This window comes from Euprymna scolopes, chromosome 46, assembly GCF_053919585.1.
Source record: "Euprymna scolopes isolate OS-2025 chromosome 46, ASM5391958v1, whole genome shotgun sequence".
Taxonomy (NCBI): domain Eukaryota; kingdom Metazoa; phylum Mollusca; class Cephalopoda; order Sepiida; family Sepiolidae; genus Euprymna; species Euprymna scolopes.
This window is the reverse complement of record NC_136527.1, coordinates 155,850,500-155,865,499: the sequence shown is the minus strand read 5'-3', so window position 1 is coordinate 155,865,499 and position 15,000 is coordinate 155,850,500. Positions and strand designations below refer to the sequence as shown.

General features: G+C 42.1%; 1 protein-coding gene across 1 annotated transcript in view; it reads left to right on the top strand.

Moving 5' to 3' along the window:
• The window catches only part of LOC145270949 (uncharacterized), a 14,018-nt gene extending 4,635 nt beyond the window's left edge, over positions 1–9,383 (top strand). Inside the window, exon 3 of the mRNA XM_080126498.1 lies at positions 9,119–9,383. Within this exon, the coding sequence (XP_079982624.1) occupies positions 9,119–9,310 (192 nt within the window). The 3' untranslated portion in view covers positions 9,311–9,383. The remainder of the gene's footprint in view (positions 1–9,118) is intronic.
• The last annotated feature ends 5,617 nt before the right edge of the window (positions 9,384–15,000 follow it).

Sequence of the window (15,000 nt, the reverse complement as noted above, 5' to 3'; positions counted from 1 at the left end):
TTTATTTGCTCCCCCACCGAGCAAATTAGGCACAATGCCGATTTTTAATGTGAGGAGTGAAGTGGAAATGGGAACCAACTCCCCGGGGAGTAGGGAAGCTGGATAGTGACAATTGGTATGAAGGGTTTCCCCTACATTGACCAAGGTCTTATATATGGGGGTTACCCCACATGTGGTCTTTGCTTTTAGTATCTGCCGGAACAGATTGTATTTATTTGCTTCCCCACTGAGCAAATTAGGCATAAGGCCGTTCTTTAATGTGGAGAGAGAGGGAGGGGGGAAAGCGAACCAGCTCCCGATGGGTGGGAAATGTGAGCTGGATAGCGACAATTGGTATGAAGGGTTGTCCCTACATTGACATAGGTCTGATATGTATGGTAACCCCCCACATATGGTCTTTACTTGCAGTATCTGTCGGAACAGATACTACAGTTTGATCTCAAAGAACAACAGTTTATGTGGTTGTTGGCCCCGGGCCTGGCATTATCTACTGCTACGCCCTCATTTGAGATCCAAGACACTTAGGCATGGAGCCGGTAAGGAGAAGTAGGGGTCGAAGGTCATTTTACACTAAGAGCTAGGTCTTTGAGAATACATTTTGTTTCCTACACTAAGAAACTATCGCCATAATACCTCATTCTTACCATGGAGTTTATCTACTAAACTCTCCCCAGCGTATGAGTCGGCTTTATATACACTCTTAAAAATGAATATTTACATGTTACCAAAACAAAAAACTTATGTACAAACAAAAGTGAGGGATGAGATGATGGGGAGGGGGCAAGCTAAGATGTGTATGTTGCCAGGATATTACACTCCACGAGCATGGCCATCATCGTGAGCCCTTTTTGTTTTTGATCTAGCGTCACCAGCGAAATTATCCTGGTTCTCAGATTTTCCGATGTTCCTGGAACTAATATAATTAAATTTCCCTCGGTCAAGGGCTTGTATTTTTTCTGGAAAAGCCGACGGTAGTCTTCCGGGGATTTCTTTCCCTTTGGGCCTAGCTACTGTTCTTTTCCGGGTTTTTCTCTTCTGCCGCCGCGACTGGTTTAGCCTGCTTCAGCTTGGGCCATTCTGCCTTCTTCTGCTCTGTACTTCCAGTTTGGCCTTCCTGCCTCTGCAAAGTTTTGGGATCTCCACTTCTTCAGTAGCTGCTTAATTTTCTGTAGGCTGCTACCTGCTGATCTCACCACCTCGGACTATCCCTTCTCTCTGGAAGTATCGGTACCTTCCATGGACCTCCTGGCGTGTCTGTGACATACTTGGTCGACGCATTTCTGGTCTTCTCTTTTGTGTAGGCTATCACCGTGTCCTGTGTTAGCCCTGCAAAAGCCCAGGGGTTGAGAAAATCCTCGAATGGATCTGCTTCTATTGCCATGGACAGCTGACATGTGTTATCACTGGATGTTGACGGCCGTGGGGTGTGGCAATCTTCCTTTTGAACTTTGATCCTGGACCCACTGGCTGTAGGTGCTGGTGAGTCATAAACCCTCAATAAAGGGGTATACATGTGGTGAGGGTGAATAATCAGAAGTTGTTGATGGGGCCTCCCGGATGTGGCATCCCCCATCTCGTATATGAATGCTGTGGGCGATGTGGTTGCCCTCAGAACTGGGGTACCACCGGAAGTGGTACCTCATAAAATGATTTCTGGGGTACCACCGGGTGTGGTACCCCCCGACAACGGCACTGGAGTGCCACCAGATGTGGCATTCCCGACAACGACACTGAAGCACCACCGGGTGTGGTCCCCCCAACAACGGCACTGAAGAACCAACGGGTGCGGTGCCCCTGGTCTTTGAAAAAAAAAAGATCAGATACTGCACTTTGAACTTTTCTATTTATTTAAATAGAAGAAAAAATTACAGATTTTACAAGATTTTTTTAGTTAAAATTATATAAAATATGCAAGTGATTCTTTTTCAATGTGGCATGAGGCCAAAAAGGGTGTGGAGGGAATCGGGGTACGGAGTCGTCCACTTGGTCTATTCACTATAACTAGTTGCAGTCACCACAATACCGCATTCACTCTAGGGATTGGATCTACTTAAAACCCCAGATGACATGAACAATATTTACAATGACTTTTTTTTTTACAATTACATTTTTTTAATAATATTTTATTTACAATGAAGGTGATACGTATGATATATGAAAGATGGAATGGTGATGCGTATGATATATGCGGGTGAAAACGTTAAGCGATTAATGTGTTAATGAGGACCCACCCTTACCTATTTAATTTTGAAATGCTTCCTGTTTCCGGTATCAGCTGAAAACAAGGGCGCACTTCCTAAGAGTGAATGGGCACAACTACGGACAAAATAAAGGGGGCATGGGGACGGGTTTGGACTAAAATAAATTGATCAGGATTGGGCTTCTTTGGAGGTATTCTAACGCCTAAAATAAAGATTGCGGACATGGAGCTCATTTATACCAACTAGCTAAGGGACTGATCCACTACGGGATAGGCTTCATGTGGACTGGAGCTTGCTTTTTCGGTCGGAGTGTGCCATACCTAAGCTGGGAACACGTACTCAAGACTGTTTTGCACGAACGCACATAAACTAGCGGTGTGAATCCACCTAAACTGTGAGCGAGATAACCTCCTTCTATCGCATCTGATTTTGATTTTAAGTTGATGTTTAAAATACAAAATCAGATCCCGATGAGAAGGCGGTTCCCCCCACGCCCTACTTCTATGCGTGAAACCTACACTACTAGTCTAGCTACGACCAAGGTCGCTAGGAACACCATTCATTCCTCCCTAGGCTACAAGAGATCTGCGTTATAGACGACGGATGCTAAATCCAGGATCGCCATCTGAACAGGGACGATGCGAGCCGTGACCTCGCCGACATACCCCTAGAATTTCCGGAGCTTAGAACAAGTAAAAAATGCATGTTCTACAGATTCCAAAATGTCTTCCTCGCATCGGCGACAAAAAGGACTAAATACCATACCAATTCTGAACAGTATGTCATTGAGGGGTAGAGCGTTTCTAACCAATCGCCAGGTCAGGGAAAATTCGGAATTATTAAGATATCCCCGGCCTGGCGCCTAATTCCATAGAGAGCGGACCTCCCCCTCCGACAGCTGCAGCCGCTCCCCAAGCGGGTCCGAAGCGGTCCCCACCACTAAACCCCGATACAATGTCCTTCTAGGCCGTGCAAGGTCAAGGGACCCTGGCATCGCTCTAAGCGCATTTCGGCATTCGTTGAGGAATTTTGATTGCCCTCTAGGTCTTCTTTGGCATTCAATTAAGTGATTGGGAATTAGGTTGGGAAATGCTTCACCAACCGCGGGACCCCAATCAGAATCCTCAATCAGAGTTCTACCCAGGAACGCCAACCTTTCGGCATTTTTATGACTTGCTAGGCCAAGCATCCCCAGGCCCCCATCTACAGGACGTTGAGTACAGACCTGGCACCGGACAAGCGGCCGTCGCTCATTCCACAAAAGTGAAAAGAGCGCACGCGTTAAGGGCGCCATACTGACTGCAGGCAGAGGAAGTACAGCCAGCCGGTAAAGGATCAACGGAAACACGTAAGTAGCACATGCCTCCTCTCTACCTTTAGGGGACAATCCCCTTTGAAGCCAAACCCTCGCAGACGCTTCGACCTTGGTCTGTACCTCCGACCAGTCCTTATCTAGACAGAGACTGGGTCCAAACCTAACACCAAGGATCTGGACCGGACCATCCGTCCAGACAAATGCGGCAGGCAAAACATTCGAGCCCCGCCAATCGGCCAACTTCAGGCCAACAGATTTGCTGAGATTGACTACGGCCCCTGTAACTTTTTCATAACGCTTGAGAGCCTTAATCACCGCAATAACACCAACGACGCTCGAAACAAATACGGTGACATCATCAGCAAACGCGGAAACCTTGGCTCGCGCACCGCCAGGGAGAGCAATACCGCGCAGGGCCGGTCCAGCCATCCTAGACCTCACGTTCTTAAGGAATTGTTTCAACGCGAGGACATATACCATGGGCTACAGCGGACACCCCTGTCGCACCGACCGAGAAACCGCGAACGGCGCCGACCGCACCCCGTTGACCTGCACAACTGCCGTCGGCCGAGCATACAAAATGGAGATCCATCTGCAGAAGCCGGACCCAAAGCCGGTGGTCTCTAGAACAGCCATCAGGAAACGATGATCAACCCTATCAAACGCCTTGGACTAAATTGATCAGCGCGACTTCAGTGTCGTCTTCTAGGTTTTCTAGTCCTGTACAAATCAAATGCAAATTGTTTTGAATGGATCTCCCCTTCATAGCGTAATTCTGATCCGGTTCGATCAAGTCAGTGATAACAACCTACAAACGATTCGTAAGAACTCGGGCCAGGATTTCAGTGATTGGCCTAAGATCATCCAACCCCCCAACATGGGTATCCTTCTTCAGAAGTGTGACCACGCCTTTGGTAACCTGACTCGGGACGGATCCCGTGTCAAACCAGTGGTTAAACACACCCGTCAGCATCGGGACAAACATGTGCGACAACCTCAAGTATAGCTCGTAGGGCAGTCCATTGAGTCCCGGTGATCTCTTATAGGCGACCTGCTTCATGGAAGCTACGACCTCACACTCAGTAATCCGACCATCACAACTAGCCGCTCGGGCCGCCTCCAGGCGGGGCGAGCCAGCCAAATAGTTGCCAAACTCCTGGACGCGGAGACTGAACAGCTGCGTGACACGATTTTAAAAGTGCACTCAAAACCGCTCGCAAATCTCCTGAGCCGACACTAAGGAGTCTCCTTCCGGGCTCTGAATCTTACGAATATACCTATCCGATTTGTACCCAAGCGAATAAACTCGTCTGATTTGTCAACATTCACTTCGTTGGGCATCTTTTTAATTCTAGCCCTAACTACCTGGCCCTAGTATCGCTCGCTAGCCAAACGACTCAGGTCCGCCTTAGCTATGCCTATCTCTAGGGAATCCCCCCTGCCACCGCCCTGGATAGTCTATCCTCTAGACGCTTCTCTGCCTTGGCCCTATCTAGGACGAGGCGTTGACCATATTTGACAGAGAAGTATCTAATGCTAGATTTGGCATTTACCCACCACCTACACCCGGTAACCTCCCCCACTAATCCCTTCTTGATGTGTTCAGTTAGCTTTTCCCGGAAGTCATCTATCTCCAGTAAGGAGGTATTTAACTTCCAGTACCCAGCTATATTGGGATTGCTATCTATCTATCTAAATCTAACCTGACCACAAGTAGTTTGTGGTCAGAGTGGCCTAACCAGTTGAACGTGGGACAAGATATGTATTCTACTTTGCCTCTTCTAACTAACAACCGATCCAAGTAAGTACTTGAAACGGAAGGCCTGCTAGAGAGCCACGTCCACATCTCTCCCCCTGGATATCCACCCGTCTACCAGGTCTCATCTAGCCATCAGGTCCGACAGACTGGTTTTACACCCATCCGTCCCTCTAGTCCTGCCCACCTTATCTACCCTGGGATCAAGGATAGCATTGCAATCAACCACTAAAACTAACCGTTCCGAACCTCCGAGAAACACGTCCAACCGCCGGAAAAAGGAAACCCACTCCCGTACGCCACGATCAGTCTACCATCAGTATCCGCGTGAACAACGCTAACCGTTCAGAAAGGGTGCGCCTAACTAACAAAGAAACCCCCCTACTTTGACTATCACCGTATGCTGAAAAGACATCATAATACCCCTCCAGCACTCGATGATCTTCAACGGAATTGTAGCGAGTCTTCCGTAACGTAGCCACATCTATGTTCATGAACATGAGATCTCTCAGAATCCTAGCGGCTTTGTTCTGGCATCTCATGCCCCTTACGTTCAAGCTAGCAAGGCTTAAGGACGTGGCCATTATACCTAAGCATCGACAACCACCGGCCTAAAGTCTTTTGTACCCAGGATGGCCCTCCCTTCGCACCAGATGCCAGCTGTTTGATGGAGTCGTGCTCCTCTTCCACCAACTTTATATTTGTTATCGCCCCTTTGCTTCTTCTATCATATTCCACATGGCCTTTGTGTGTCCAGTTCTTGTTTGACGAACAAAGGTCATGACTAAGGGGGTGTCTGGGAAGTTTTTAGGATTTGTTACCTTCTTACCTTCCAATTCTTTTAGCGGCTTTAGTAGACACCTATGCCGCTGCGTGATGTAAGTATCAGCGTGAAGGGGGTCTACATCGCAAATCCAGGAAGGAAGGGTTGCTTTTTAGTTTTCTCTCTCCTAACTGGAGACGTTGAGGCAGCTCTTCTGCTGTTGTCTTGAGTCACCAGCTTTTTCCGGGACAATGATCAGCACCGGGAGTGGGGTATCAAATAGGAGTGGGGATTTTGGTTCAGCCGAAGGGTTGGGGTTTTGGGTGGCTGAACCGTAGAGACAGTATTTTTTGCCTTCTTGTTATCTTTTTTAGCGTCTTTGTTGAGGCCTTGGCACAGATGCCTGTCCTTTGATTTGGACTGTTGCTCTTCTTGCTTCCCTTCAGAGTCGGATAGTTTCGTTTTTGGTCGCTGGAAACTTCCTTTGTTGACATGTTGGTGGAAGGATTCGTGGACGACCCTGCGGGAACTGGCCGACCTTGTTTCTCAGGGGGCTTCTCTCTTGTGGAGGGGGTCTTTGTGGTTCTCCCATTCTTCTTAACCAATTTGGTCCAGCCGTCCGATGTTGTTGGTGTTGCAGTTGATGTTATGCCCCCTCCGGCTGGTTTATCAGGGGCTGATGGTGCCACACCCTTCTGTTTTTCTGCAGTTGTTGTTTGATGGACCTTTTAGGGCAATCCCTCGCCATATGGCCTATCAGTTGCCAATGCCAACAGTGCGGCCTTCGCCCCTCGACGATGACGCTCATCGTCCAAACGTCGCTTCTGAGCAGGGCAGGGATTTTCTGAAAGCCCTCCCGGTCACAACGCATTCAAACTGAGTTAGACCATAAGGCTACGGGGGCCACGGGCCGGGAGGACAGCTTCGACGTCCCTATACTGGCTCATTATTGCACCTATTTTCACAGAGTTCAGGAACCAGGGGACGCCTAAAATATACACAGTTGTTTGGCTCCTGCTCAAATATACCGGCTTGATCACATATTCTTCCACTTCCCGTCGCATTTGGACAATTTTACTGCGTCATCGTCGGTTGGCAGCAGCAGGTCCCACATGGTATAACTGCGACGGCAAACGTACGTCGCAGGTATTTGGAGATCCCCAAGCATCTCCGCCATGATATCCTTTGAAACTCCAGTTAGGCATTTCTTTTTCCAGTCCGTTATTCGATAATTTTTCCACCACTCCTGGAAGGGGTTTAATGATGTTATCGTCAGTGTACTCCTTATATTTGGAGTTAAACAACTGACGGTAATCTTCGGAAGTAAGCTGGGACTGGGGTCCCCACACCTTCTCTGCCGCCGAGGGCGTCGGTGTTGCTGGCATCGGCGATTTTGGCGAGGGCCGTGTTCTCTGCCCCGGCGGGATTGTGTAGCCCAATCTGCCGGGCTCTCCGTCGGGGACGATGGTTTCTGAACAGGTGTGGCACCAACTGCCTCACTCTTTTGTTCTGTACGAGCAGCCCCCTTCTTCTTCCTTAATGTTCTTGCTTCACCTGCAAATCCGGTCTTTTTGTTCTCGTCCTGGCTGCTGTATTCACTACTGCACTGCAGATCGTTGCCCAATGTCATATTCAGCTGGAGTCCAGAAACGAGGGCATATTTATGGCCTTTTTCCCGATCGTCCGGCACTGCGTTCTTGGACGCCTGATCCGGGTCGGTGGTTCTCAATGTGGAGAAATCGGCAGAAGTGGAAGGTCTTAATTCCGTCCCTAAGTGTTCTGTCCTCCTATGGACGGGAGGGCTAACAGTTAAAGCTCTTTTCCTCTGCCGATCCCACTGAGCCGGATCACCTCTCCCAGCTGGCCTAAACCTACTACTGCTGGGGACAGCAGTGTTATCAATTGTCCAGGAGCCGCTGCCTAATGCGACGAACTCCTCTACAGTGACGGTGCGGGGGCCAGCACCGGGTCTAGTGCGGGGGACAGCACGACCGTACCTCTTGGTCTCTCTACTGAGCCTGAACCAGTGGTCGTGTCAGGGACACGACCACCAGAACCCGGGCTAGGCAAAGGCGCGGAGCCCGGACTGCGTGGCGGTGGTGAGTGGACTTTTTCAGGGCCTGATCCGGCCCCCAGATTGGGCCAAAGCCCCCTCTAGGAACTGGACCTCGGACTAGGCATTTCTGCACTGGAGCCCGGACGAGCTACCCTCCCCCTCTGCGTCTTCTTTCTGGCTCAGACCTGCCGATTTAGCCTGGCTGAGGATTCTGTTGGGTGTGACTCCGACCACCTCAGAAGCAGACTGGCCAGCTGCTCAAGTCGAGCCAGGGAAGAGACACAACCTGAAAACGATCGAAAGGTAAAAACAGTTAATGGCCTCAACAGGAGGCGAAAAAACAAAAACAATGAAAAAAAACCCAAGCTTTGAACAAGACCCCAAGGAGTCTGGTAGCTGGTCTTTGGATGTCCGGAACAGCCAAAGGGCAAACAGAAAAGACAGGAGACCGGTCTTTTCTGTTTATTTAAAAAGAAAATACAATTTTCTTATATATGGGTTGTGGAATTGCATTCACTAGCAAAAGTTCTATCCTATTTGCATATTCTTTTAAACATTCATTTTAATTAATTCCCTGTTAGTTCATTCGGTTTTCTTCTGGGATGATCAGTTAACTATTACGTGTAATTATATTAATGCCGATAGTCTACATAATTTGTGCTTGCAAAATATTTGCGTAAAAAGTTTACAGTGAACACAAAACTGTTTCCATATATATTTATTTATACGTATATCGAACAATTGTATACACATTTTCCTCTAGAAATAGTTCAACACTTTTATTCATATTTTATTTGGCCGCACATTTTTAATCATTCAAAACTTTAAGCAATGATACTAAATGATGGCAGAGTTACCTGAAAAATTTCGGCATTTGGGAGGAAAGTCCAAACAAGAAAATATAAACATTGCGAAATTTGTCTAGTAGCTTGGGACTTTTAATTTATTATACAAACTCCAAATAACTGACTCTTTTACTTAATAGATTACGATATTAAAACATTCATAATTATTTTTGTATTTTTAGTGCGTACCGTACCAGGATTATTGCCGGACGTATCGAAATAATTGTTGTGGTGATGTTCCTTGCATAAATGATGATCAAAAACCTTGCCAAGATCCAAGCGAGATTTGCCAATGTGAGCATCCTGATAAAAATTTTGCAGACGAATCACGAACACACGAACTGTATATTTATAGGAGGAAATTTATAAAATAAAAAACAGTTTTCTTCTTCTCATGTTTCTTGTATGAATTCCGTTTAATAATTAAACAGTCAAGAAACGTGAAAATTTGTTTTTGTTATTTCAACTATTTTTTAGATGACATCAAGAAACGTTAAAATTTGTTTATTTTTTTATTTCAACTATTTTTTAGGTGACATCAAGAAACGTGAACATTTGTTTATTTTTTTATTTCAACTATTTTTTAGGTGACATCAAGAAACGTTAAAATGTGTTTCTTTTTATTTCAACTATTTTTAGGTGACATCAAGAAACGTTAAAATTTGTTTTTTTTATTTCAACTATTTTTTAGGTGACATCAAGAAACGTTAAAATTTGTTTTTTTATTTCAACTATTTTTTAGGTGACATCAAGAAACGTTAAAATTTATTTTTTTATTTCAACTATTTTTTAGGTGACATCAAGAAACGTTAAAATTTATTTTTTTTATTTCAACTATTTTTTAGATGACATTAAAAAATGTGTTATCTCTTAAGATGATTCCAATGAAAAAAGAAAGAAATTTTTCAGATGAGGCAAAGAAAATAAAATGCTTAAAATTTCATATTAGCAGGGCTGGCTAACCGGCGTTGACCGGTGTGTGCATGCCTCTCTCTCCTCTCGTAGAAACATTTAATGTAAAGTTGTTATTGTTGTTTTTGTTGTCCACCCCAATCCCCTCGTAAGAAGAGTTGCTTTCGGAATGGCCACCAGCAACATTCTCATGTTCAAAACGGCTTTTAACATTTTGGTAGTGTTAATTACTGTCAACATATTAGCCACAAATTTAACCTTGAGAGTCGCTGTCAAGATCCTCATGCGCAAATACTCTGAACCAACAAAGAAGTTAGGGGTTGGCAGTGTCAGTCGGATATAATTAGATTTGATCCTCGCCGGTTCGTACTAATGTGGCTGACAGTGATATAACATAATACAAACTTTATATGGGAAAACTACTTGTATCCGGCAACTATAAATCAAATTTTCTTTAATCAGCATCGGGAAAAACCTAAAAAAGATGCTCTATAATCAAACCGTCCCCCTCGTAAAAATAGTAAAGTTGTTCTTCTTGTTGTTGCTACTGCTGCCGGTCGACACCCAAGATCCTCATGGTAAGATAAGGTTACGGAACGGACACTCCCAAGCTCTTCATATAAAGAACAGCTTTCGGAACGGAGCCCCAACCTCCTACATCTACATATTCAGAACGGTTTCCGAAGTAGACACCCAGTCCTCTCAGTGGGAAAAGATCTATTTAACTTTTAATGCATAATGTATGACGCTAAAACCTAAGATTAAAATGGAAAGATCGTTTAACTTTTAATGCATAATGTATGACACCAAAACCAAAGATTAAAAATGGAAAGCTCGTTTAATTGTTAATGCATAATGTATGACGCTAAGACCAAAGATTACAAAAGATAGATTCGTTTAACGTGTAATGCATAATGCATGACGCCTAAACCAAAGATTAAAAAAGAAAGATTCATTTCTCTTGTAATGCATAATGTATGACGCTAAAACCAAAGATTAAAAATGGAAAGATCGTTTATATTTTAATGCATAATGTATGCCGCTAAAAACAAAGATTAAAAAAGAAAGATTCGTTTAACTTTTAATGCATAATGTATGACGCTAAAACCAAAGAGTAAAAAAAGAAACATCGTTTATCTTTTCATGCCTAATGTATGACGCTAAAACAAAAGTTTTAAAAAGATAGATTCGTTTAGCATGTAATGCATAATGTATGACGCAAGAACCAAAGATTAAAAAAAAGAAAGATTCGTTTATCTTTTAATGCATAATGTATGACGCAAATACCAAAGATTAAACAGGAAAAATACGTTCAAGTTTTAATGCATAATGTATGACGCTAAAACCAAAGATTTTAAAAGGAAGTTCTTTTAATTGTAATGCATTATGTATGACGCTTAAACCGAAGATTAAAAAGAGATATTGTTTAAATCTTAATGCATAATGTATGACGCTAGAACCAAAGATTAAAAAAGAAAGTTCGTTTAATTTTAATGCATAATGTAATACGCTACAAGCAAAAATTAAAAAAAAGATACATCGTTTAAATCTCTTGTAATAAATTCACACAGTTTGTACCAGGATACTGAAAGTAAGATATCAGCTATCAAAGACTCAGTATAAGCGATAAGATATATATAGTAAGATGGCCATATTTTTAGCAGATACAAGTATATAAAAATTGCAGCTATTAATCTGACTTTCTTATAAAACATGTTTTGTAATAAATTCACACAGTTTGTGATGTAGTGAGTATTGATTTATTTGATTATATATTTTCTCTAGCCTTCTTCTGGTGGATAACTGCGATGTAATAGGAATGCTGGGTCTCCTAGCTGTATCCTTAGTAATTACATCTTTTCATTGTTGTATCACCACGTTTTGGCAAACTAATTTTCTAGTCGGCAGTAGGTAGGATTTGAACCGCTTTTTTGAGATAATATTCACCTTGCATGTTTGTATCGAGTTTACAACATAATAAAATGTTATGGAATCAGTTGCATTATTTTTCAATAGTAATCGTGATGTGAATTAGTGCATTTTTAACTGCACGAAAATCACAAGGATTAGAATTAACTTTTTATCAGCAACAAGAGTTTTAAAGTGAGTTTAATATTTTAAATTAAAACTTTTCTCTCTGTAACCTTCTACCCACTCTCTCTTCTTATCTCTCTCTTTCTCTCCCCCTTTTGTCTTGCTTTAATAATACATGCAACTGCCTTATTTGTTGCATTGAGGACAATCGAATTCAGAATATACGACCATCAGTTAACATCTCTTTCTCTACATTTCTCTTAACTCCCCTCTCTCTCTTTCTCTCTCTTCCTCTCTCTCTTTCTTCCTCTATCTCTCTCTCTCTGTCTCTCTCTCTCTGAAGTGTATGGTTACCATTGGGTTCTCATTGGCGGCTACCACTGGTCTTCACTGGAATTTGGATGGCGCTAAGCCTCCGCAAGGTCCCGGTCCTCTTTGCACTCATCCAGAGAAGGTCTGGGTAGTGCTTTCTCTTCTCTGTTCTTCTATCTTACTCGACCCTCCTCGATTATTTGGTGTTGCGTCAGATGATGGTGTCATACAAAAACAGTAAGGTTAAGGAATATGACTTAACGTCAGCATCTGTCGAATATTAATCTTCGAAAGCCTATATATATGCACACACACACACACACACACACACACATATATATATATATATATATATATATATGCGTGTGTGTGTGTGTGTTTGATTAATTTTTGGAATTACAGAATGGTTAATATAGACCAAATTATAACAATGAATAAAATTAATAGGTTATAGATTAATTGATCGTTCCGCATGCTGTTCAACAGGGATAAATCCAGGGTAAATTATGATTAATAAATATTTTTTTTTACAAAGGCATGACCACTTATCACATCCAAGAGGCCTCCCGAGGATAAGGCTTAAAGAGTGTACAGTAGACAATTGGACAATATAGTAATCGTTAGTAATGGAAATTCGGTAAATTTGTTAACATATGGAACGACTCATCAAAAACTTGTTTATGTTAGACTTGAAGTCAACCATATTGTAGTCAGCTGGAAAGCAGGAAAACGGAACACAAGGCGTGCAGTTTTAAGAAAGAAACTTTGTTCATGGAATCTACGTTTAGGTTTATGTACAGATAAAGAGTGAGGGAATTTATTGATAGTGTTTTCTGCTAGACGAGTGTTTCTTTTAAATGTTTGGCGAGGGAGGCCATAGATTAGAGCTCAGTCGAGCACTTGCTATGAAAATAATGATAAAGCAGAGACAAACTCGCAACATCTTTTGTGTCAGCAACATTATTCAATCCTTGACATACCTAGCTCTTATATAGATAGAGAATTACATCAGCAGTGAGATATCTACTGGATCGATAGAAGGATCCCCCCATTTTTCTAGTGGCCGTGGCAAAGGATGTTATGTATGTGTTCCATTTCAAATCAGGAGCAAAGGTCAAGTCCAGAAGCTTGTCAAAACATGAGGTCTCCCCGAGACGAGAGCAATTCATTTCAATTGATACCAGAGGGGATCAGAGCGTTGATGATGATTGGTTTTAGATGCATTAATAGTAACCAGCCACCTCTTCCCCCTATTATACAACTTGCTCAAGATCAGAGGAGAGAGAATCGGTGAGAAGGTGATCGTTTTCGGTCTTAGATGTCCTACCATAGATAGTAGATGGAAGGCCATCTTTTATATAGGCACATATTCCATGCCCATGGCGATCCTGTGGGTTAGATTTGGAATTTGAATTAGAGTATTCTTGAACTATGAACTCATCTAGGGAAATAGTCTGTCCACTTAGAAATAATATGTTTGGTTTAGTCTGCTATAATTGGGTTTCAACCTCTTGAAGGTTAGAACGTAGACACCTGATGTTCGAGGAGACATTGTACTGCGTAAGTTGGTGATCCGGGTTTAATCGTGTATATTGTCTTGAAACTTTTCATGATGGAGTTTTGTATTTTGTGGACTAGGTCAGCAGATTTTCTTGGAGCAGGGCAGAGAGGAAATGTAAGAGAGAAATAGAAATGGAGGAATATATATATATATATATATATATATATATATATATATATATATATATATATATATATATATATATATATATAGGTACTCGGCTGTATCCAGGGATTTGTTTTGGAGAAGAAAAAACACGAATGGGAATCGAAAATATGTACAAATAAAATATAAGGTATGTATGGGGAAATTTTTAAATGGGGGAAAATCGAATAAAACAACGTTATATTACTTGAAGATCCAAAAGACTAATCACGGTCTAATCTAAGAGGCATTAACTCGGTTTGCAGAGAGAAGGCCTATATATATATAAATATATATATATATATATATATATATATATATATATATATATATATATATATATATATATATATATATAATAACTCTGTTAATTTTTGTCTACATACTCAAAATTTGATATACAGGGTACTGTGATTCGGGAAAATCGATGTGGTCGGGTTTTGGCCAGATATTTGGCTGTTAAGGGGTCAAAGTTCAACGATTTGATCTTTGAGAACTCTACCAAACTCCTCCGACAATTTTTGGTCTACACACTTGAAATTATAGATATAGGCTCCTTGCACATGGATCTAACTTAATACATTTATTTGAGCCCAAAACAATAAATTTTAAGGGGTCATAATAGGGGTCAAACTTATAAAAAATTGACCGCTTTTTATATTTTTGCTCAACATACTCCTCCAAATCGCCGGGAAACCATGCTAGTATATATATATATATATATATATATATATATATATATATATATAGTATTGGTAGTAATTATTAAGTGTGTCTACCAAAAGAGTGCTCAATGTTTAGACAGAGCCAAAATAAGTTAATTTAGTAACTATATATATATATATATATATATATATATATATATATATATATATATATATATTAGCGAGGGGTACTCGGCGTTGCCCGGATGTTTTGAGGTGTGTGTGGAAACTCCGGCGTTAAAAAAAAAGTAAGTATAAAGATCGAACCCGAACCCTTGAGGCAAAGTTGTAAATTAAAGTGTGTGAAAATAAAACGTTGGACGTTAACCATTACCCCACCACCATATGCTGATGGAAACAGGTTTGAATTTATTTAATTACTTGGATTTGGCAGGTG